The sequence below is a fragment of the Acanthochromis polyacanthus genome, chromosome 14 (assembly GCF_021347895.1).
Source record: "Acanthochromis polyacanthus isolate Apoly-LR-REF ecotype Palm Island chromosome 14, KAUST_Apoly_ChrSc, whole genome shotgun sequence".
NCBI classification, from domain to species: domain Eukaryota; kingdom Metazoa; phylum Chordata; class Actinopteri; family Pomacentridae; genus Acanthochromis; species Acanthochromis polyacanthus.
Genome location: NC_067126.1, coordinates 18,771,160 through 18,793,920, shown reverse-complemented (window position 1 = coordinate 18,793,920; position 22,761 = coordinate 18,771,160). Strand labels below are relative to the sequence as shown.

Here is a 22,761-nt window from a genome sequence, read left to right as displayed (position 1 = left end):
TTTGTCCTCCATGTTGAGCTTCAGAGGTGCTTATTTTCTTTTTGCATTGTCGTCATTGTCCAGATGGGGCAACACACCGATGGATGAAGCGGTGCAGTTCGGCCACCACGACGTCGTCACCATCCTGCAGGAGTACCAAGACAAATACAGCCCCCACGCTGCCGCTGACGACAAGGAGAGCGCCGAGAAGAGCCTGGACAGTCTGCTGTAGAGCTGCTGCACACATCTGTACAGTGAACCTTTGTGCTTTTCTGGGATAACTTTGTACATCTGCGCTCAGGCTTTGCTGAAATGTCTGAATTAGTTCCTGTGTCCAGTCCGGTGTGCTCTGCTTTCTGGCTGTACATTGCTGTTGTGCTTCCTATCTCTTCTTCACCTCTATCATATTAATGTGTATGTGTGTGTGAGCTCATTACCAGTACTGTTTAAACAAAGATACAGTATCTGAATATCAGTAATGTGGTGTTTACAGTATATTACACATACAGTGGTTGGTACTGTAAGTCACACTTTTAGGATATAGATTGTATCATAGTGCATTAGTTTAGTTACTGTGTTATTCTCTACCTGATAATGTTTGAGTAATACTCTCACCGTAGTAGTGTTGTGAGATCGTGAGATGTGTGGAAATTATGCTATAAATTACATGTTGTGTCTCTGCCGCTATTGCTCGGTTAATCTCCATGTACCTGTTGTCAGATCCTGACTGGTGCGTGGTCATCAGCAGGTTTTATGCAGCTCCACATGACCTCTGAAGTCAATGAAAGATTGTATTCCGAATGTATTTTTCAGTATCGACACTTGGCAATAGAAATAGTATATATTTATTTCACAGAAATGTTTTGAAGTAAGAAATTAATCTAACAGACATAAGAATGTGTAATTTGTTGGATTTGGGTTAAAGGCAAGTTGGTTTCTTTATTTTTGGCTATATATTTACAATTGTGTGTTTGTATTGTGAGTTATTACAAAGAATATATATAATATAATGTTGATAATGTTCAGAAGCAGGCACAACTTCATGAAAATGCTGACAATCGAATCTGGTTTCTTGCAGTTATTGTCAAACATTACAGACCTCCAGAAGTTAAATCTGAATGTTGTATTTTTTTTCACATATGCAATCAGGGTCTATGAATGGTGGGAGTTTTCTTTTGTTTTTTGACATTTTCTCCAGTGTAATTTGATTTTCAAATGTATCAACATGAACATCACATTCAATGCATTCAATTATTGTGATCTCAATTGAACAAAATGTGTTTACACACACACTTAAATATAGACTTTAACATTCCATGGGGCTGTTTATCATTTATTATTTTAACAAAATAATGAGCGGTAGTAGAAATAAATACATATATGAGGTGCAGTTATTAAACAATGACACTAATGCTGTAGTTCAATTCCATTTATTTCAATTTTATTGATTTCAAATGTATTTAATTCAAACTTTCCACTGGCCAGTGTACACCATGGGCTTCACAATTGTGTGCTGTGATTTGCCTTGCAAAGCCCAGAATCGTTACTTAATATTCACATTTTGTTTTCATATGTTATTTCTATCAAAATTTGCTCGATAGCTTTTATTTCACTATCGTGATTGTTGGTGTTTGATCTTGAAAAAAATAAAAGCACTGATCCACTGGTAGGAAAACATTCTATGAAGGCTCAGAAGTGGCAACTGTTAATAACAGACTACTACTGATGAGTCAAATGTTAAAATTATTGTGTACACATTCATATATTAGGTGATTAAACACATTGCTGCTTTACATCTATTTTAAGTGATCCACATTTAACTTAATCTAGCTCATTGGATGTAGATTTCAGGTATAAGCCAGCAATTTCTGCCATGCATTGAATACATGTTTCTCCTCCATTTCTGCCGTTTCTTACCATTTCTAAAATCTCCTTCACTACAGGAAACAACCTCCAAGCAGCGGCCTCCACACTTCTAGCTGAATGATAATATGATAATGAGGTGCAGTCACACCATTCTCCAGTGTTGACACAGTGCTGTGGAGACAAGTCTAGCTTTGTGAAAATATGTTTACAGTTTTGATCAACAATGGAAGGACACATAGTTGGTATCATATAGCGCATTAACTACATTTAATGTAATGTGCTAAATTAAAATTAGGTAAAGGGCCTATTCTTGTTTGGGTTGATAAATGCACTCTGGATAGATAAACAAATAGTTTTGTCAGTATGCAGCCAGGATAGTAGCAAAATGACACTAATGATGTCTAAAATGTTCGCTTGGGTAATTGTAAAGACAAAAAATTCCCTCATGGTGGCCCTACTGGTAAAGCCAGCATCACCAAAGCCACTGCACTTGCTTTATCAATGTCTGTACTTCTATTGTTGAGATATTTCAGTCTGAAATTCTTCCAACTCTACAACCACCCTGGTAGCACGGAGAAAAGCACACGAGAAATTACAAGTGAGGAGGAAAAGAAGCTTTAAAAAGCCCAATCTGTTTATTTTTTTTCAGAGAACTCGGTACAGTACATTCACATTCATAATTTTACACAGCAAATATGCATTTTGTGTTTTTCTTTTCATACATTTAGATGAGACAACAGAATAGTTTCACTCCTGCAACCTTGTAAAACTGTAGTTGTGTAAATCGTGTCATGAACTAACAAGTGTTGTGAAATCTGATTTGGTTCAGCTGTTTACTGGTTGAGGAAAATTTAAAAGGTTTGCGGGTGTAGTCAGTTGTACATTCAAGTCATCATGTAATCAGTAACACTTGTTGCTAATGGGAGTCCACTTTTTTAAGTACTGAAAATATGGACAAAGGATACAATATTACAAAAAGCTGTTAATGTTATTCTGTGTAAACTGATGTGCAGCTCCTAGTTTTTCAAATATTTTTCTTTATATTGAGCTGCTGTTGAACTGAAAGGGTATTTTTTTTGGTACTGCCAATGATTGAAATGCTGATGCTTGGATCAGGGGGTGTAATGCCAGGACAGATTCTTCAGAGGAGGTGAGACCAGAGAGCACTAAATGTGTCTGTCCTTTTCTCTGTAGAAATAATGTTATTATGCTGTAGGTTCAGGCCTGAACAATGCAGGAGGTATTTCACTGGGCTGGAATGTATTAAAATGTGTTTATTTTAATAAACAAAAGGACCCATACAGTATGGCATTGTCTTTTCAAAGATCAATAAAAACATTTAAAAACGAAAAAATAAAACAATACATCAACAAAGCACCACATATTTCATTACTCATTCATACATCCCTTATTTGTTCATTATTTTATCCAGCGGACTTAGAGCAAATGACAGAGTCCATCACAAACTGTATCAGAAACTTATAGCTGAGATTATTTACATTGTGCATGTGCAACGGAACAGAAATCCAGTGTAAATAACTTTGCAATCAGTATAATACTCATTTAAACAATAATGCAATGTAAATCTTACATTAAGAGATCTTGTTCTTTTTATAATTGCATTCTATTCCTATATCTGTGCCAAAACACCTACCTTGTGCTTGATACATTTCTCATTCTGATAACTCTCTGATTCAGAGACATTCAAAGGAGTCCAAAGGTGAATGTGGATGGAGGTGAGCTGAGCACATCTTCTCCAGGTGAGTTCAATAAATCAGGGAAGAGGTCCTCCATCAGTTGTCGATAGTCTGTCTAAGGTGAAACAAAGATTCAGTAAAGAATAACTTCAGTGTGTTTTTTTGTTTGTTTGTTTTTTTTAAATCGGCATCAAGCCATATCTTAAAACCTGGAATTATTCAAATCATGAGATGATTAAAGGGCTGCACAGTGGCATAGTGGTTAGCACTTTTGCCTTGCAGTAAGATCCCCGGTTCAAATCCCGGGGTGGGCCTGGGATCTTTCTGCATGGAGTTTGCATGTTCTCCCTGTGCATGCGTGGGTTTTCTCCGGGTACTCCGGCTTCCTCCCACAGTCCAAAAATATGCTGAGGTTAATTGATGACTCTAAATTGCCCGTCAGTGTGAATGTGAGAGTGATTGTTTGTCTGTATATGTAGCCCTGTGACAGACTGGCGACCTGTCCAGGGTGTCCCTTGCCTTCGCACGAGTCAGCTGGGATAGGCTCCAGCACCCCCGCAACCCTAGTGAGGATAAAGTGGTGTATAGAGAATGGATGGATGGATGAGATGATTAAAGCAGCACAAACTCAAATTTCCATATGAACTAAAGAACAAATGTGCTGGGTGTAATGTGAAAGGTGCCATTCAGAGATAATACTGACTCTGAAGTTCTACTGTGCTCTATGAAGCATTTTGACATCATACAGCTCATTGTTTTGGTTTTACGCCTTAAGGCAAAAGAACGAATGCTGCTTAAAAGTCCCTCTCAGTCATTGATTAAACAACTAAAAAAATCATCTCTGTGTATCAAAGCTACATATTTTGAAGTTTATTCTATTAAAATAATCCCTCCCTGCCTGATATTGGATCGGATGTAACCCAACACCTTTCTTACTCAGGAATGTGCGGATCTAATAAGTTCCCACCTTTCTCTCCACCCACACCTCCCTGTTCACTGCAGATGGAGCACACCAGCTCATCTACAGCTCTGCTCAACACTGTAAAACTACTCTTCAGTCTGTGCTTTCTCTGTGGGGATGAATAAACTATCCATCCATTCATCTATCCATCCATGCTACACAGTGGAAAGTTGCAATTTTGGAGTAATTCAGCTATACATGTTTCAACAGAAAATGCCTGGTTTGCGTCCCGGCCTTCCCGGGATCTTTCTGCATGGAGTTTGCATGTTCTCCCTACGCATGCGCGGGACCAGGTTCGTCAGGCTTCCTCCCACAGCCCAAAAACGTGCTGAGGTTAACTGATAATTCTAAATTGTCCATAGGTGTGAATGCAGGTATGATTGTTTGTCTGTATATGGAGAAGTGTGACAGACTGGTGACCTGTCCAGGATGTCTCCTGCCTTCACCCTAAGTTAGCTGGGATAGGCTCCAGCCCCACTGCAACCCTAATGAGGATTAAGCAGTGTATAGATAATGGATGGTTGGATGGTTGGATGGATGGATGGATGGATGTTCAAACAGGAAAATGGTTCTGAAGAATAATGATACAGAAAGCTCCATCCTTCGGTTTGTTATGTTTAAAACCCTGGAAGTCTGAATCTGTCTTTTTGATGCTGTAGTGACACTGAACAGACTGTTGGCAGATCAGATGTCCATCCATCCATCGCTTCATCCTCACTAGGGTCGCAGGGGGTGCTGAAGCCTATCCCAGCCTACTCGGGCGAAGGCAGGGGACACCCCAGACAGGTCGCCAGTCCGTCGCAGGGCCACATACACAGACACACAATCACACCTACAGGCAATTTAGAGTACTCAATTAACCTCAGCATATTTTTGGACTGTGGGAGGAAGCCGGAGTACCCGGAGAAAACCCACGCATGCTCAGGGAGAACGTGCAAACTCCATGCAGAAAGACCCCAGGCCCACCCTGGGATTCGAACCAGAGATCTTCTTGCTGCAAGGCAAAAGTGCTAACCACTACTCCACTGAGCAGCCCCAGATCAGATGTGCCAAAAATAAAAATAAAAATAAAAACAGAAGAAGCATCTTTTTAGTGGCTACACCTTCAGCACAAGTATGGTGTAGGGTTGTGGCAAAACCAGATGGTGAACTTTTGTTTTGGATTTGTGTGCCTTTCCTTTCCGGACCCAGCACAGTGCTGTGAAACCTCAAGATTTTCAATGAGTACGCGCAGGTAAGTAAACATCTATCGACAACAGGATACTCTGTAAGGGATAAAGTCACTATGCAATCATTGGCTGGTAATGGCAAAACAAATGTAGATGAAATGATTAAGACTCTGAACTGAAAGCCTTGCTTGATACTTGGTATTTTGCTATAGACTGATAAAAGACATTTTATGAATAATTTCTGTACAAAACGACTGTATGCATTTTACCCTGAAAGTATAAATGGAGGAATGGTCTATTTTTTCGTTTGCAGCATGGATGCTGTGGTGCATACACACCTCTACACAAGCAGTCCGCATATGATAACTGCTCCTCGGTAGACTCCAGTTTTGTTGTGGAAATTCAACAATGTCGAGAGTATGAGGAGGCAGACATAGAGACACACTGGAGACTCAGATGACTGAAATTGCGAGTAAGATTTACTGATATCAGGAGAAGTGACACTAACAAAGCAGCGGTACATGCAAGCAGTGGCAGCACCAGTTTGGAGGATTCTCTCTGATCTTTGGGTATATATCATATTTAGGGGAAAGTCAGATTTAGATTACAGCTCAATATGGAGACAACTCATCTGCTCAGTCACATCAGAGTAGTCAATATCTAATCTCTTGCAGCATCTGCCTGTCTGAAGGCTATTATGACCTTAGAAAGGGGAAAGAGGAATTTTTCCTTCACAAGTTTCAAAGTGAAAACGCTTTACTTCAAGATGTTTTCCATCATATAAAATAAATGTTTTATATACTACATGTTCATGCTGTATATAAAATAAACCACATGAAGACATTAATAAGCTTGATGATTTTGATTAGAGTCTTTAAAGGACGGCAGAAAACTGGCAGTAAAAGTTCAAACTCACATCCATGGGCTCTGTGGGTGGAGAGGGAGGTGGTGTAGGAATGCTGCACAAAAAAACACACAAAATTAAGGCAAATTTGTTCTGTTACAGCACAGAACAACACAGACAATGGTCAAACATCTGCGATGTGCAGCATTTTTGTACATTAGCATCTTACACAGATACAGAAGTAATTTTTCTTTCGACGTATCCATCAGGCCTCACACTAGGTATCGGCGCTTCTGCATGAGCAAAGGATAGTACAGTCACTACACACAGCATTAAATAGTGACGCAGAGCAAACAGGACAAATTTAGCATCATTTGCAAAAACAGCAACATGAGGAATCCATTAACAAGTTAGAAAGGAGCTCCATTGTCTGTAACTGTTGCATTGAAGTCAAATCAGCACAGTAATTTTTCAATTTTTTTTAGTTTTTTTTAAAAATGTTTAAGTCCTTTTGATGAAAATATAAGCAAAGTAAAGTGAAACTGAAATTAAATAAGAGAATTTAATTCTCAGGGAAGAAAATTATGCAAGGTACAATACCCAAAGCTTGACATACCATAGCGTCTGAAGGCGGTGTCTATGTGGATGTCAGGGTAAAGATAGAGCAAAGGATTCTTGGTCTCTCCCTGGTGAGTCAGGATGTAGTGGTAAATAAGGTCTGACAGAGACATTGACAACAGCTCCTTCTTTATGTAGGGCCGCACTGCATGCACATGAGGCTCTACAGGGGAAACACATACATAAAATCAGTCAACACAGGAAGACAAACGAATGACTGACATGTCAAAGTAGCTTAATTCAAGTCAGGAAAAACGAACCACCGGAGGCTGTCTGCTACAATATAGGAAAAGAAATTATCATGTGTATAGGATATATTTTTAGCTTAGGTTGGTTAGATTAGCCTCTTTAATGTCTGCTTCCTTTGCCAGGCTTTCCATTTTTCCAAGCACACAAACATGTAGAGAAAGTTACCGCCATTAGTGTGGTCAACCCAGCTGAAGCTGATGGCTCCGTCTTTGTTGGTCTCACTAAAGCGGAGCACAAAGGTCCCGGGCCTTTTTGGCTTCAGTAGAAACTCGGTTCTCTCCCTGCTCACAAAACCCATGATGTATCTGAAACCCACACACAGAAAAGCACAGCTAACTGGAAGGATGTTGATTTAATCTCATTTCCACATTCCAAAAATATAATACTCAGAAGCCAGGTATATTGTTGCAGCAGTCATATGTGCAGGTTTGCCTCATTACCATTGTGATAATTATTAGGACTATAATACAATTAGCTAAACAGTAAAACATTGCTGAGATGATTTAGGATGTCTTACCCATCTCGCCAAAGATCCACCAAGTGTTTCTTGATTAAATCCAGGATTCCATCAATCCAAATCCAGGGACTTTCATTCTGACACAGAGGAACAAAAGAGCCAAATTGTTTAGAACACACACACTGAAATCCCACATGTAGACAATGTGTCAACCACTGTATGACAACAACAGTGTTTCCACTAAATGACGACCTTCACCTTTACTGCTACAAGTCCATACTGTGGGAAACACAGAAGAATCTGTCTCCAACACTCACCTTGGAGGAGAACTTGCTCCAGTGCACAACACCATCAGGATCTGTGAGGAATCCAACAGAGAAATTTACGTATCATTCTTCATATCTGGTGTGATGAGTGCAATTCAAAAAGTATATTTCAGTACACTAAAAATTTAGTCATTGATGTTCTCATTTATCTTAATTAATAATTATAGAAACACTTTCTGTCTTGTATGGTCTAAGCTGATACTAATGCTGTTTGAAAGAAACAGACATTTTGAAAGTACTTTTGTCCCAAAGTTAGAGGACAGGATTGACAGCATTCTCATGTTTGTGAAGTAAATGTGAAATTACCGCCACTAGCTGGATAGCTTAGCCTAGCAAAGACAGTTGAAATGTTGAAACCACTAGCCTGGTAGGCTCAACAAAGGAAACGAAATTCCCTGCTGTTACTCTTTATGCGAGCACCTTTTCACAAATCACCACAAGAAATCAACCAACGTAAAGCCTATGAACAATTCAGCCAAATACTCACCCGCAATTTTGTCTCTTAGCATGGAGAGCTGGTCTTCATCAAGCTCTCGTTCGCCAACAGACAAAAACTGCCAGCTCAGAACCTGTGCCAGCTGTTCCCAGATGAGTGGAGGAGGGTCGACAAACAGCGACAGGTTCTGCACAGCAAAGTCAGAGAGCTCTAATACAGTCTGTTCTACGGGAAAACTGTTGCAATTTGGAGCCGAATTAATACACGAGGACAATGTTGTGCTGCAGAGGCTTCACCTTTGATCCACTGATGCTGCACCACATGATGGAGGCCCAGGCACTGGCGACCTGATTGGTGCTGGAGACGACAATCAAAGGCAGGGAGCTGGCCTGAACCGACACCAGAGAATGAGACCACTTAATGAACAGCCTTCTTGTGTGACTTCAACTATTATTTGATGTTCAGCAGCAGAGAACCATTGAAGTTGGAAATGAAAAGCGTCATGGTCTCTCACCTCGATGTCACACTTCAGTCCAGCATACTCCAACTCTGTCACAAACTTGATGATGTGGAGTTCTTCAGTGACTCCCAGACGAATCTGAACGAATAAAGCAAAAAAACCATATATAATGATACAAACACTTAGGTAGTAATGTAGAGGAAAAAAATGATGAAGCGGTAGTGGAGGTATCACTTAGGTAAACATGTGGCGTACCTTTGCAGCAGCTGAGGCAGGGACACCAGGAGCTCCAGCAGGACAAGCAGAGCCCTGAAGAGAAGAAAACCCAGTCTGTTAGTTGAACTGGAAATGAGTGACACATCCAGGTGTGGAGGGCTGGACACTACTGTCATAATGCAGAGAGGTATGTGTGGAGAAGGTGCTTCCTGGATACAGTGAACAATGCATTACGAGCACAAAACAGAAAGACAAATGTACAATCAGCAAACTGATACAAAAGTAGAATAAATAAGGTGGGACTCAAAAAGGATAATTAAATCATAATTATTAAAATAACTACTTTTCACAGAAAGCTACATGTGTATAGTACTCCTCTGTGTCATGACTCGCTTCGTTACACTTGTGTAAAACATTCTCATCACACTGTGCCAAATTGTGAATTTAATTAAAATGAATTGTAAAACCTCTTGTAAGTTGTCATGAATTATGTTTTGTTTATGTGGAAAAAAATAAATCACCGGATACTGCCGTAGGTTTTAAAAAACAAAACAGTGGAGAAATGTTTCAGCGACACCGCGTATCTCTTCCTCAGCTCCTCCACGACCTCTGGTGGGAGGGACTAGCACACGAGGAAAGGAGTCGAGGATGTATAAATTGAAAAATGAGATGAGCGACCAGTAAGTAAGTGACAACCGAAACACATGGTGGAGTATCAAGTGTTTGCTTTTTTTTATGCCTACAAATATCAATTGAAGATAAATAAATGTCTTCTCTTACCTCACATGATGCTTTAGTTTTCTCTCTTCTTTCCTTGAGAGACTGAAAAAGAAATTACATGTCTGTAAGAAAATGTAGTCGTGAGAGGCTGTACCGAATTTGTTTGGGTCGAGCAACGCATGCATGTACTGTTCACAAAATACAAAGCTGTATGTTCATCACACATCATTCTCAGTCCTTTAATTGCTGCTTGTTTTTGTAAAGTTTCATACCATGTTCCTAAATTCTGCTATCAAAGCACCGGGTGGTTCTACATCCAACACCTTCTTGTCATCCCTTCCAAATTCAAAGTGACGGAATCTACAACAAGAAGTTTGTGTTAATTTATGCTGATTGAAACAATTAATCAGTTTACACTTCAGATTGCCATTCGCCTACCCAGTGACCGTCTTGGCTTCTTCAACATCCCTGGTTATGGGGGAAAATGACAACAAAAAGAGGATGAGAAAACAAAAAAATAATAATAATAAAGTTTTTTTTTTTTTTTAAATAAAACACAGATTCAGACAGTTATTATGACTCACTTGTCAAAAACAGGTTTGACAGGTCTGAGGCGGTGCTTGAATTCAGGATGGTTTGCTAAGTACCTAGGGACAAAATTATATAAAAATACAAAAACAAACAGACCTTCAGTAAAGCTTGCTAGCATATTAGAGTTTCAGTCACTAGTTAGTAAAACTAATGTCCCTTTCCCCAGTCCAGCCAAGGATTTTTGTGGTATGTCAAGACTAAAGTTGCAAATTTTAAACAACTTTGTTAATCAATAGCTTTATCAATCAATAACTGATTATTGATAACACAAATCGAGTGCAGTGGACATTATTTAACATGCTAATTTAGCCATATTTGTTAGCAGATGCATTATGACTGACTGCACCAGGGGTTCAGTTACCTTTGCTATACGGCTGGAGGAATGCTGACTTCATACATCCCAGCATGTGTTAGTGGATGAGCGCTGACCGAATTAAACCAAATAAACATACAGACAAAAAACTTCCGAATTACGCTGTAGAAGTGGTTTTAGAAGTTTCTGTTTGTTTTTAGGTGTCGATTTTTTGTTTGATGTGAGACCAGTGGAATCAGCAGTTACTTCTGTGAGATCAAAACTGCAGTTGCTGGAATCCATAAAAAGGCAAAACATCAAATGAGGGAATATCTTCTGGAAGAATGGTGTTCCTCCAGTAGAGTTCCAGAGACTTGGAGAATCAGTACCAAGGCACGTTGAAGCTGCTCTGGCAGAACATAGTGACCGAACACCTTAGTATTAATTTTTACATTTCTCCTTATTTGTCACCTGTTTGTGTAGAGTACATTTAAAACTACAGCAGATGAAACAAAGTCATATTTCTTGTAAAGTGTGTAAGCTGATATTACAGTTCTTTGATCAGAACTAAACAGAAATGATTTATTAGTTCATTTCATGAACTCTGTTTTAAGTGATGCCTTACCTTACTTTTGCTTTGAATCCCACACCAGTCTTAAGTATTAAAGGTCGTTGTGAAAAATTCTGCATGACAGGCTGCTTCTCAACCACCAGAGCACTGCAGTGCAAGACCACAACAAGACAAGTCAACATCAGGACAGTTTGCAAACCAGTCTGTGTGTATGTGGTATGTACAACAATGTCTTCATTCCATATCTCACTTTGTGAGAAGCTTTGTCAACAAGGACAGTGCAAACTTCTGAATTTCCACCATGTTAGCAGCAAGGCTGGAAGCATCAGTGCAGTTGTATTTGTTGTTTTGCTCTTGCAGTTTCAGCAGCTGTTCACGTATTCCAACTATCACTTCAGCAGCAACTGTAAACCTGCAAAAAGAACATAAGCACACATAGACAAGAGTACTACAGTGTTTACAAGTATTCAGTGTAAAAGCTGGGAGAGAAATACTAATTTTCTTCAATACACAAAATTCCTCCCTCAGAATGAAACATGAGAAGCTAAGGTAGCACTAATAGATTGTTACCACTTCTGGAGGTGGTCCAAAGAGGTGTCAACTGGACTTCCAATGCAGGCCATCTGCTGCCTGTGCTTCCATTTTGGAAGCTCCACATCAGTGAGAGTTGCCACAACCTGGGATGTGTGGTTTAAAATGCCACATAACTGCTGCAGCACAATCTGTCAGACAAAAAAGAAAAACGAAAAATCACACAGCGGAGAGGGAAATTTTTACCTAACTGACAAAGGAAAACTGCCTTGGCTTTTAAAACCAGTTCATTTAGCAGACAAAATTTTACTTTCTATTGCTCAAAACATTAACTGCTCTATGGATGTTTTTTTCCAGTTTGCACTGCACTCAAACCCACATTTACAGTACCTGCTTTGTTTGTGTGATGAAACTTTCCCGCTCAAGACAATCTTCTTCCACAGCAGCACGAGACTGGTTCATTTCATTACACTGTTGAACTGGTGATGACAAATAAAGTCAAACACAAGTGAAGTATGAGTGTAAATCTATCAAATGTGGTTGCATGTCTCCTGACATACCTCTGCTTGGCCAGGTCTTCTGTATCAGGTCAAGCTGTTCATATAGATCCTCCAGTGTCTTAATTTCCCTCTTTACCTCCTGCGTTAGAGTTAAAATTCATACATTTAGAAACAATAAGCTGACTATTCTCTTCAGGATGGCTATAAAGTTACAGTCCAAATGACTTTACCAAAGTCTGCTGTTTCAGGCCATTGACCTTGTTGTCCAACTCTGTAGAGTTTTGTTCCATGCTTGGATTGTTGCAACCCTAACAAAAACAAAGAGAAAAGAAAATGTATTCTGTTCAAATGTAATTTTTCATCACAGATGATGATATCAGCTTTGAATAATGTGAATGAGTCTTAGAATATCTTGGACAGTCTTTGTCTGAAATTGCCCACATTTTGTACGTTTGTTCAAACCCAATACACTATGTTATCCCAGCATGTTGTGACAATGTTCCACAGAACATCTTGTCACATCAAAAAACATTTGTGGAGAGCTTGAAGATGTTCATGTAATGTTTAGTGGAGCTGGAGTCAGGAGACCATGGAAGACAGTCTGTGGTATTATGAAGTTCTTGATCTTCTCTGGTTTTTAAGTATTCCTTTAAAGTTCGGAGATGTATTTGAGCTCAGTTTACATTAAATATGACAGATTTTCAATGTGGTGTCACATTTTTGGATCTCACTATACAAAGCCGGTACAAAGAATATTGTCACTCATCTCACCTGCGTCTTGGAAGCCAAAGCCAGAATTTTCTTTTCCTCCTTCAGGCAGTGTGAGAGAATTCTGGCCAGGTTCTGCGGCTCATTTTGAAACTGATTCTTCAGGAACATAAATAAATAAATCAGGCAGGTATAAAGTCACTAGAATATGTAATTATTCCGCTTTGAGAAAAGTAATCAAAACACATTAATTTTCTCTCCACATAACATCATGGCTGGCTTACCACCAAGGAGTCTTTCATGTTTAAAAAGTTCGGTCCCTGCAAAATCCTGTTCTCCAGGACAGAACGCTTCCACAGTTCTTCAAGATAATCCTGGAAAGCATGGAAACAGCTGATGGCTGTGTTTACATCCACAGTTGCCAAATCCCTAAAACAGAGAAACAGAACATTTATATTTATTGTCAAACATTGTAAAAAAAAAAAAAAATTAAAGCTGCAAGCAGCGATGGACGGGTCCTCGCATCCACGCTGGTCGGCGAATCCATGCACGTTCACCAGGTGGCACTGTGACTGAGAGTGTGTGTCGGCCTCTGAATCACATCTGGACCAGAGTTTAATCACACGTAAAATTTCAGCCAGATTGGAGCATGTTCAGACTAGTTATACAGCATTTCCTGCCCATCCACCACCAGGTGGCGCTGTAACTCAGAGTGTATTTCAAACAGTGGATGTGATGAGGGCTGGACTCTGATCACTCATGAAAAGTTTCAGGCTGATTTGATCATGTAGAGGCCAGTTATACAGCATTTATTGTCCCTCCAACAGGTGGCGCTGCAACTGAGAGTGTCTGTTGGCCTGTAGATGTGATCAGGATTGGATTGTGATCACACATGGAAAGTTTGAGGCAGATTGGAGCATGCAGAGGAGAGTTATACAGCAGTTGTTGTTTCATGGCGAAGCATCAAAACTCTAATGGTCGCCATGGCCACGCCATTTGGCTTCTGGTTAAACTTTTGATAACTTTTCCAAACCAAGTCCTGCTGTGTGGACTGACAAAATTTCAGGTCTCCTGGAATTATCCCCTAGGAGGTATTAACTCTCAAAAATGAGAAAAATCATCAAAAATCTCACAATTAATCCAAGATGGCCGACTTCCTGTTGGGTTTAGGACATGGCTCCAAGAGGCTTTTTTGTGCGTCCTGATGTGCTCTATAAGCCTCCCAAATTTCATGGATGTAGGTGAAACGTGCTGGGGGGGCTGTTTGTTAAAAATACTGTAGGGGGCGCTATAGCATGTGCAGTGCCGAGATGCATACAGTGTTGTTCCTTGGGTCAATGGTGATGTGTGTGGTAATTTTTGTGAGCATTGGAGTATTCCTAACCTGTCAGAAAGGGCTTTGTTTTTCATGGCGATATTTGGTTGCTACGGCAACAGCGTTGCATGAAATGTCACACCCTTCACAGTGTGTGATTGTCAAGAGGTGAAGACTCGACTGACCAATTTCCAGCATGATATCACCAAGTTTGGGGCCATTGTACCTGAAAATATAAGGCCTTAAACTTACTATTACCAACAGGTGGCGCTATGACTTTTTCAAAATTTATGAGTGTGGATGTGTTCAGACTGGACCTGGTATCCAGCATGTGAAGTCTGAGGCAGATAGGATGTTGTTCAGCTGAGATATGAATCGTTAAATTTTCATGGCGAAACATCGAAATTGGTTTGGCCGCCACAGACACGCCCTTTGATGACAAGTCACCATTTTCACTGGGATGCATCATCAATGTGTTTAGGCTGTTGTCACTGCATTTGAAGTGAATATGATCAACCGGGTAACAATAGGGCATGAAAGTGTAAAAGATGTCTATTTCCTGAAACCACAAGGTGGCGCTATGACTGTCAATGAATATCCCTATGTGGATGACATCAGGACAGGACTGTCATCATACATGTAAAGTTTCAGGCAGATTGGAGCATGTTGAGAAGAATTAGACACCAATTCCTGTTTCATGGCGAAGGATCAGTTGTTTGAGGCTCCGCCATGGCCACACCTTTTGGCTTCTGGTTGAGTTTTTGATAACTTTTCATCAGAAAGGTCTGGTGAATGTACTGGCCAAATTTCAGTTCTCTCAGACTTATCCACTAGGAGCTATAAATTTTGACAAATGTACAGCAAATTCAAGATGGCCGACTTCCTGTTGGGTTTAGGGTGTGGCTGTGATTGACTTTTTGGTGTGTCCTGATGTGGTGCATATGCCCACCAAATATTGTAGCTGTAAATAAAACATTGTGGAAGTTGGCCTAATGACCACTTTTTCAATTTTGCAGGTGGCGCTATAGAGCCATTTTTCCACACATATGCGCAACTCCCATAAAATATCAAATTTTTCGCCAGTCCTGACGTGCATGCCAAATTTCACGCGTTTTGGTTCATGATAAGGCCGCCAAAAAGGCAAGTCATTTCCCGAGGAGCGATTAAGTTTGAAAAATTTACAGCAAATTGAAGATGGCCGACTTCCTGTTGGGTTTAGGGCGTGGCTGTAATTGACTTTTTGGTGTGTCCAGATGTTCTGCATATGCCCACCAAATATTGTAGCTGTACATGAAACATTGTGGCAGTTGGCCTAATGACTACTTTTTCAAGTTTGCAGGTGGCGCTATAGAGCCATTTTGCCACGCACATGCGCAACTCCCATAAAATATCAAATTTTTCGCCAGTCCTGATGTGCATGCCAAATTTCACGCGTTTTGGAGTATGATAAGGCCGCCAAAAAGCCAATTTACTTTACGGGAGAAAAAAAAAAAAAAAAATAATAATAATAATAATAATTAAAGCTGCAAGCAGCGATGGACGGGTCCTCGCATCCACGCTGGTCGGCGAATCCATGCACGTCCACCAGGTGGCACTGTGACTGAGAGTGTGTGCTGGCCTCTGAATCACATCTGGACCAGAGTTTAATCACACGTAAAATTTCAGCCAGATTGGAGCATGTTCAGACTAGTTATACAGAATTTCCTGCCCATCCACCACCAGGTGGCGCTGTAACTCAGAGTGTATTTCAAACAGTGGATGTGATGAGGGCTGGACTCTGATCAATCATGAAAAGTTTCAGGCTGATTTGATCATGTAGAGGCCAGTTATACAGCATTTATTGTCCCTCCAACAGGTGGCGCTGCAACTGAGAGTGTCTGTTGGCCTGTAGATGTGATCAGGATTGGATTGTGATCACACATGGAAAGTTTGAGGCAGATTGGAGCATGCAGAGGAGAGTTATACAGCAGTTGTTGTTTCATGGCGAAGCATCAAAACTCTAATGGTCGCCATGGCCACGCCATTTGGCTTCTGGTTAAACTTTTGATAACTTTTCCAAACCAAGTCCTGCTGTGTGGACTGACAAAATTTCAGGTCTCCTGGAATTATCCCCTTGGAGGTATTAACTCTCAAAAATGAGAAAAATCATCAAAAATCTCACAATTAATCCAAGATGGCCGACTTCCTGTTGGGTTTAGGACATGGCTCCAAGAGGCTTTTTTGTGCGTCCTGATGTGCTCTATAAGCCTCCCAAATTTCATGGATGTAGGTGAAACGTGCTGGGGGGGCTGTTTGTTAAAAATACTGTAGGGGGCGCTATAGCATGTGCAGTGCCGAGATGCATACAGTGTTGTTCCTTGGGTCAATGGTGATGTGTGTGGTAATTTTTGTGAGCATTGGAGTATTCCTAACCTGTCAGAAAGGGCTTTGTTTTTCATGGCGATATTTGGTTGCTACGGCAACAGCGTTGCATGAAATGTCACACCCTTCACAGTGTGTGATTGTCAAGAGGTGAAGACTCGACTGACCAATTTCCAGCATGATATCACCAAGTTTGGGGCCATTGTACCTGAAAATATAAGGCCTTAAACTTACTATTACCAACAGGTGGCGCTATGACTTTTCCAAAATTTATGAGTGTGGATGTGTTCAGACTGGACCTGGTATCCAGCATGTGAAGTCTGAGGCAGATAGGATGTTGTTCAGCTGAGATATGAATCGTTAAATTTTCATGGCGAAACATCGAAATTGGTTTGGCCGCCACAGACACGCCCTTTGATGACAAGTCACCATTTTCACTGGGATGCATCATCAATGTGTTTAGGCTGTTGTCACTGCATTTGAAGTGAATATGATCAACCGGGTAACAATAGGGCATGAAAGTGTAAAAGATGTCTATTTCCTGAAACCACAAGGTGGCGCTATGACTGTCAATGAATATCCCTATGTGGATGACATCAGGACAGGACTGTCATCATACATGTAAAGTTTCAGGCAGATTGGAGCATGTTGAGAAGAATTAGACACCACTTCCTGTTTCATGGCGAAGGATCAGTTGTTTGAGGCTCCGCCATGGCCACACCTTTTGGCTTCTGGTTGAGTTTTTGATAACTTTTCATCAGAAAGGTCTGGTGCATGTACTGGCCAAATTTCAGTTCTCTCAGACTTATCCACTAGGAGCTATAAATTTTGACAAATGTACAGCAAATTCAAGATGGCCGACTTCCTGTTGGGTTTAGGGTGTGGCTGTGATTGACTTTTTGGTGTGTCCTGATGTGGTGCATATGCCCACCAAATATTGTAGCTGTAAATAAAACATTGTGGAAGTTGGCCTAATGACCACTTTTTCAATTTTGCAGGTGGCGCTATAGAGCCATTTTTCCACACATATGCGCAACTCCCATAAAATATCAAATTTTTCGCCAGTCTTGATGTGCACGCCAAATTTCACGCGTTTTGGTTCATGATAAGGCCGCCAAAAAGGCAAGTCATTTCCCGAGGAGCGATTAAGTTTGAAAAATTTACAGCAAATTGAAGATGGCCGACTTCCTGTTGGGTTTAGGGCGTGGCTGTAATTGACTTTTTGGTGTGTCCAGATGTTCTGCATATGCCCACCAAATATTGTAGCTGTACATGAAACATTGTGGCAGTTGGCCTAATGACTACTTTTTCAACTTTGCAGGTGGCGCTATAGAGCCATTTTGCCACGCACATGCGCAACTCCCATAAAATATCAAATTTTTCGCCAGTCCTGATGTACATGCCAAATTTCACGCGTTTTGGAGTATGATAAGGCCGCCAAAAAGCCAATTTACTTTACGGGAGAAAAAAAATAATAATAATAATAATAATAATAATAATAATAAACCCTAGGGTTTCAATAGGGTCCTTGGCACCGCTGGTGCCTTGGACAGTCGGTGCCCTGGCACCGCCTGTCCTTCGCACCCTCGGTGCTCGGACCCTAATAATAATAATAATAATAAACCCTAGGGTTTCAATAGGGTCCTTGGCACCGCTGGTGCCTTGGACAGTCGGTGCCCTGGCACCGCCTGTCCTTCGCACCCTCGGTGCTCGGACCCTAAAAAACTAAATAAATAAATCATACACATTAAAATAATACCATTAGAGCCAAACAATATCAAATACGAAAAAGCTGATTTTTTTTTTTGAAGAAGAAGAACAAAGGCAGTGTGGTTGACACAGCAGATACACAACACTGTGGCAGAGAAACAAAGAACAATTTAATTTTCAAATGATTGCTGTCACATTACTGTCTGTCTTCAGCAACCCTCACGATGTCACCCTTAGTTTTATTTTGTCAGAAAATACTAGAACATGACACAGGCTGTAACAGCAGCTCACTGTGAGTGTTGTTATGGAGGACCATTAGTGTCAGACTAGTTGTGACCATTATATATTTAAAATGCAGGTCTGTCAAAGATGACATGTTTTGAGTTTGATAAAAGCCTCTCTGGTTTGTATTTAGGTTCATAGGAGTCCTGACTTCATGGCAAAGAAAACAATGGAGGAGCCAAAGTATTGTAAAACAGTAAAATGCTCTTCCTTTAATTCATATCTTTGTTGTTGTGCGTGTTAAGGGACCAAAAATAAAGCTATTTTAGTCTTTTTTTTTTTAAAGTAATTGCTCGATTATCTGTATTTTATTTTGCCAAATATCAGAATCAGCATCTGCCACAAAAAATCCATATCAGTCGGGCCCTAGTTAAAATGCGGCTTTAAAGGTTTATTCCAGTCAAAATATTACTTTCTTTCCATTTTTTTCTAGTCTTTGAGGACTATTCCACCCAAATAGCACTGTCTAGTGAACCTCCAAAAAACAGCTGATGAAAACAAAAGTCTTAGTCATGCAGTGCCTCCTCTGCTGCTGCTGCCTCAGACAGCATGTGTCAGACTTCCTCTGCATCTTACCAGTCCTGCTTCTCGATCCAGTGGCACGCATAGTGGCGGATCTCTCTTGAGAAGGTTCTCTCATACAGCTGGCTCACCTGCCTCTGGAGGCCTGAATCCAGCTGCAGTAGGGCCTGCCACTGGGCCATCTGCAGGTACAACACACACACACACACACACACACAGGCTGAATAACACAAAGCCGCTGACGCCTCTAATGCAATGTAATGCGAGGTTTATGAAACACAATCACGTAAGAGCCAAGCTTTTTGGATTAACTTACATTTTTGAATTACTTTTTTTTTTACATTTATCTGACAAACCTAAACAACTCTCGATAATTAGCAACTTCTAAATAGCTTCAAAAAGTAATTTTTAATAGAGCTTTAAAAAGTACGACACTCAGGAGCAGCCAGCTTTAAACACGACGAACATCTGGAGGAAGCAAAGACACCGATAGCAGCTGTATCGCAACTAGCGCCTGGATCTCCTGAGTAGTTCTATAACAAACAAAAACACGTCCGTTTCTGTTCTGTGTCTCCGTTCAAACAATGAAACCACTTACCTCCGCTGTCAGTGCTCGTCGTTGCGGTGTATTAATCCAAAGCCTTTTAGCTTCTCCAGACACCCAGCGTTTTGTTTGCTTTGGCGTTAAAGTAGGACTGTCGGACAAGTGTAGCCAGAAGACACTGTAGTGTTAATGGCAGCCGAGAGGAGCTGTATTTATAGACTGCGGACACTCCCACTGACCCTGTGATTCCCGAGAAATGTCTCCATCGAGGAAAGACACTGTCAAGTTCACCAGTAGTTTCACAGTCACTATTTCCGCTTTCAAAATATTCTGTGGCTCAGGCAGAGCCTGCCATTTTGCCTGCCTGCACACAGCTGGTGTAAAAAAGATAAAAATAAAAAGATGAGACACTTTAAACACGCTGAAGCAGAAGTAGCACAGCTGTAATTAATATTAATCATCATAGCTACATTGTAGCTCATGTCTCCAAGTCCTGCTAATTCTAATGTTGAATCACATGGAACATGGAACACGCTACTCACATTAAGGTAGAGATATTGTGAGGTCCTCGGTGGATTTCATACAAAAGGTGTTTGTTTCACTTCAGGGATTTTAGGGATAGGGAGGCAATTGTATTAGGGTGCTAGACACACCTCATTTTGTGTTTTCCACGTAATGGTCTCACTGTGTACAGAGTGCCGTACATACTATTGGGGCCAATACCAAAAAGTACAAAAAGACAACCCTTTTCAATGTGGCATCAATTTCAGCATTCTGGGGCTATAAAAAGCTGGTATTGTCAGTAAGTCATTCCCAGTTCATTATTTAAGCTAACATGAACACACAACAGAAAAGCGGCGTCACCTGGCCATAGCGCGCCTTCAGGTCAGTAGCAGGCAGTCAGATGTTGCTCGTGAATTTGGTGTGTCTCAAAGTGTCACCAGCAGACTAGCAGCAACACACAGAACTACTGGCAGTGTTGGTGACAGACCCAGAAGTGACGGACCGCAATGATGGTACCTAAGGACCTATGAACTCAGACACCATTATGCAACTGCTACACAGCTGGAGGCCTGTTTACGAGAAATGATGGGTACCAGGGTTTCCAGACAAACCATTCACAACCAACTCCACCGCTTTGGCTTGAATGCCAGATGACTGTTGCAGGTGACTCCACTGACATCAAGACACTGCCGTGACCGTTTGCAGTGGGCACAAGACCATGTGACCTGGACAATGCAGCAGTGGTCTACCGTCCTGTTCACTGATGTGTGTCGGGTCACCTTGCACAGAAATGGTGGTCGTCTGAGTTTCTGGAGAAGGCAAGGTGAGCAATACACCGAGGTCAACATGATCCCCAGGGTTGGCTTTGGTGGAGGAGGTGCAACAGTCTGGGCAGGCATCACCAGTCAGCGCAAAACAGATTTGGTGATTGTAGATGGCTCAGTCACTGCACGTTCTTACCTCAGAGACATCATAAAACCCATCATCATCCCCCAATTCCACCGGCATGCCCCCAACTTTCTGTTCATAAATGATAATGCTCCACCACATGGTGCCAGAATTGTCACAGCTCAACTTCAGGAAGTCAGAGTGCCTCATATGGTATGGCCAGCAATGTCCTCTGACCTGAACCCCATGGAGCACGTCTGGGACCAGCTGAAGCAGCGACTGGATGGCCGAAACCCACCCCCATGTGACCTGGCAGAAGTGCATGTAGCATTTACAGAGGAGTGGAACGCATTGCCTCAGAACAACATCATGAGGCTAGTTAGGAGCATGAGACATCACTGTCAAGCTGTCATTGCCGCAAATGATGGAAACACCCACTACTGACTTTTTCGACTTTGGTTATTTGAGGCTGTCTTTGTAATAGTCCAAATTGTTCGGGCAATAAATATTGCACTAATGAAAATGCTGCTTCTTCTCATTCATTAATAGTAATATCAAAGGGAACTATTACTTATTTCATTCAAATTCAGACCAAACATGAAAAACACTTATGTGAATAACAATATCCATAACTTATGGTGAGTAGTGTACATAATGTGAAAAGCTCTGTAGCTCTACAGTTGTTGTTTCTTTGTTTTGCTGTCACCTCTTCGAGCTCATTGCTGCTTCATCTCAGCTCTCATTAATGGTGTTTTTCTCTGCAGAAGACAAATTATCCCCTAGCTGATAAAAGGAGAGCTAACAGTAATAATGACAGGGGCCAGACTGTGGTCAGAAACATACAGAGACGCATAAAGTTAACAGCAGGATTTTTTTGGAGGACTATCTTTGCATTCCCCCACATGAGTTTTGTGTTCCTTCACTATATTTTTGCGTTCCCTTGCTATGCTTTGTCCTTACACAAGATCTGGCAAGACAACACAAACTACTGCTGGAGAACTGAATATGCACTACCATTCAAAAGTTTGGGGTCACTTACAAATGTCCTTTTTTTAAAAAGAAGTGTTTTTCAGTGAAGATGACAATCAGAAATCCAGTCTAGACATTGTTAATGTGGTAAATGACTATTCTAGCTGGAAATGACTGATTTTTAATGGAATATCTCCATAGGGGTACAGAGGAACATTTCCAGCAACCATCACTCCTGTGTTCTAATGCTACATCGTGTTAGCTAATGGGATTGAATTCTAATTGATTAGAAAACCCTTGTGCAATTATGTTAGCACATGAATAAAAGTGTGAATTTTCATAGAAAACATAAAATTGTCTGGGTAACCCCAAACTTTTGAACAGTAGTGTATATTTCACCTTCTTTGTCAAGAACTGGAACAAATAATATCACATTCAGGTCTGCAATCTGCTTTGCTACAACATTGACCCGTAT

At 40.8% G+C, this 22,761-nt stretch overlaps 2 protein-coding genes across 4 annotated transcripts in view; one reads left to right on the top strand and one right to left on the bottom strand.

Moving 5' to 3' along the window:
• glsb (glutaminase b) overlaps window positions 1–3,146 on the top strand; it is a 45,484-nt gene extending 42,338 nt beyond the window's left edge. For all 3 annotated transcript variants that reach the window (XM_022190236.2, XM_051958551.1, XM_022190238.2), the window contains one exon: window positions 64–3,146. In XM_022190236.2, the coding sequence (XP_022045928.1) occupies window positions 64–211 (148 nt within the window). In that variant the 3' untranslated portion in view covers window positions 212–3,146. The remainder of the gene's footprint in view (window positions 1–63) is intronic.
• Window positions 2,445–20,215, bottom strand: LOC110948599 (signal transducer and activator of transcription 1-alpha/beta-like). The gene is made up of 25 exons (XM_051958549.1): window positions 19,980–20,215; window positions 19,436–19,563; window positions 13,476–13,620; window positions 13,255–13,350; window positions 12,714–12,791; window positions 12,544–12,622; window positions 12,374–12,462; window positions 12,023–12,174; window positions 11,703–11,864; window positions 11,507–11,599; window positions 10,583–10,645; window positions 10,437–10,466; window positions 10,271–10,358; window positions 10,059–10,100; window positions 9,318–9,371; window positions 9,117–9,200; window positions 8,899–8,991; window positions 8,654–8,789; window positions 8,158–8,198; window positions 7,901–7,977; window positions 7,549–7,688; window positions 7,133–7,297; window positions 6,746–6,809; window positions 6,589–6,631; window positions 2,445–3,657 (listed from the first exon to the last, which is right to left on the bottom strand). Exons 2-25 carry the CDS (start codon window positions 19,561–19,563, stop codon window positions 3,550–3,552), a joined length of 2,250 nt encoding a protein of 749 aa, XP_051814509.1. The 5' UTR covers window positions 19,980–20,215; the 3' UTR covers window positions 2,445–3,549.
• Between the last annotated feature and the right edge of the window lie 2,546 nt (window positions 20,216–22,761).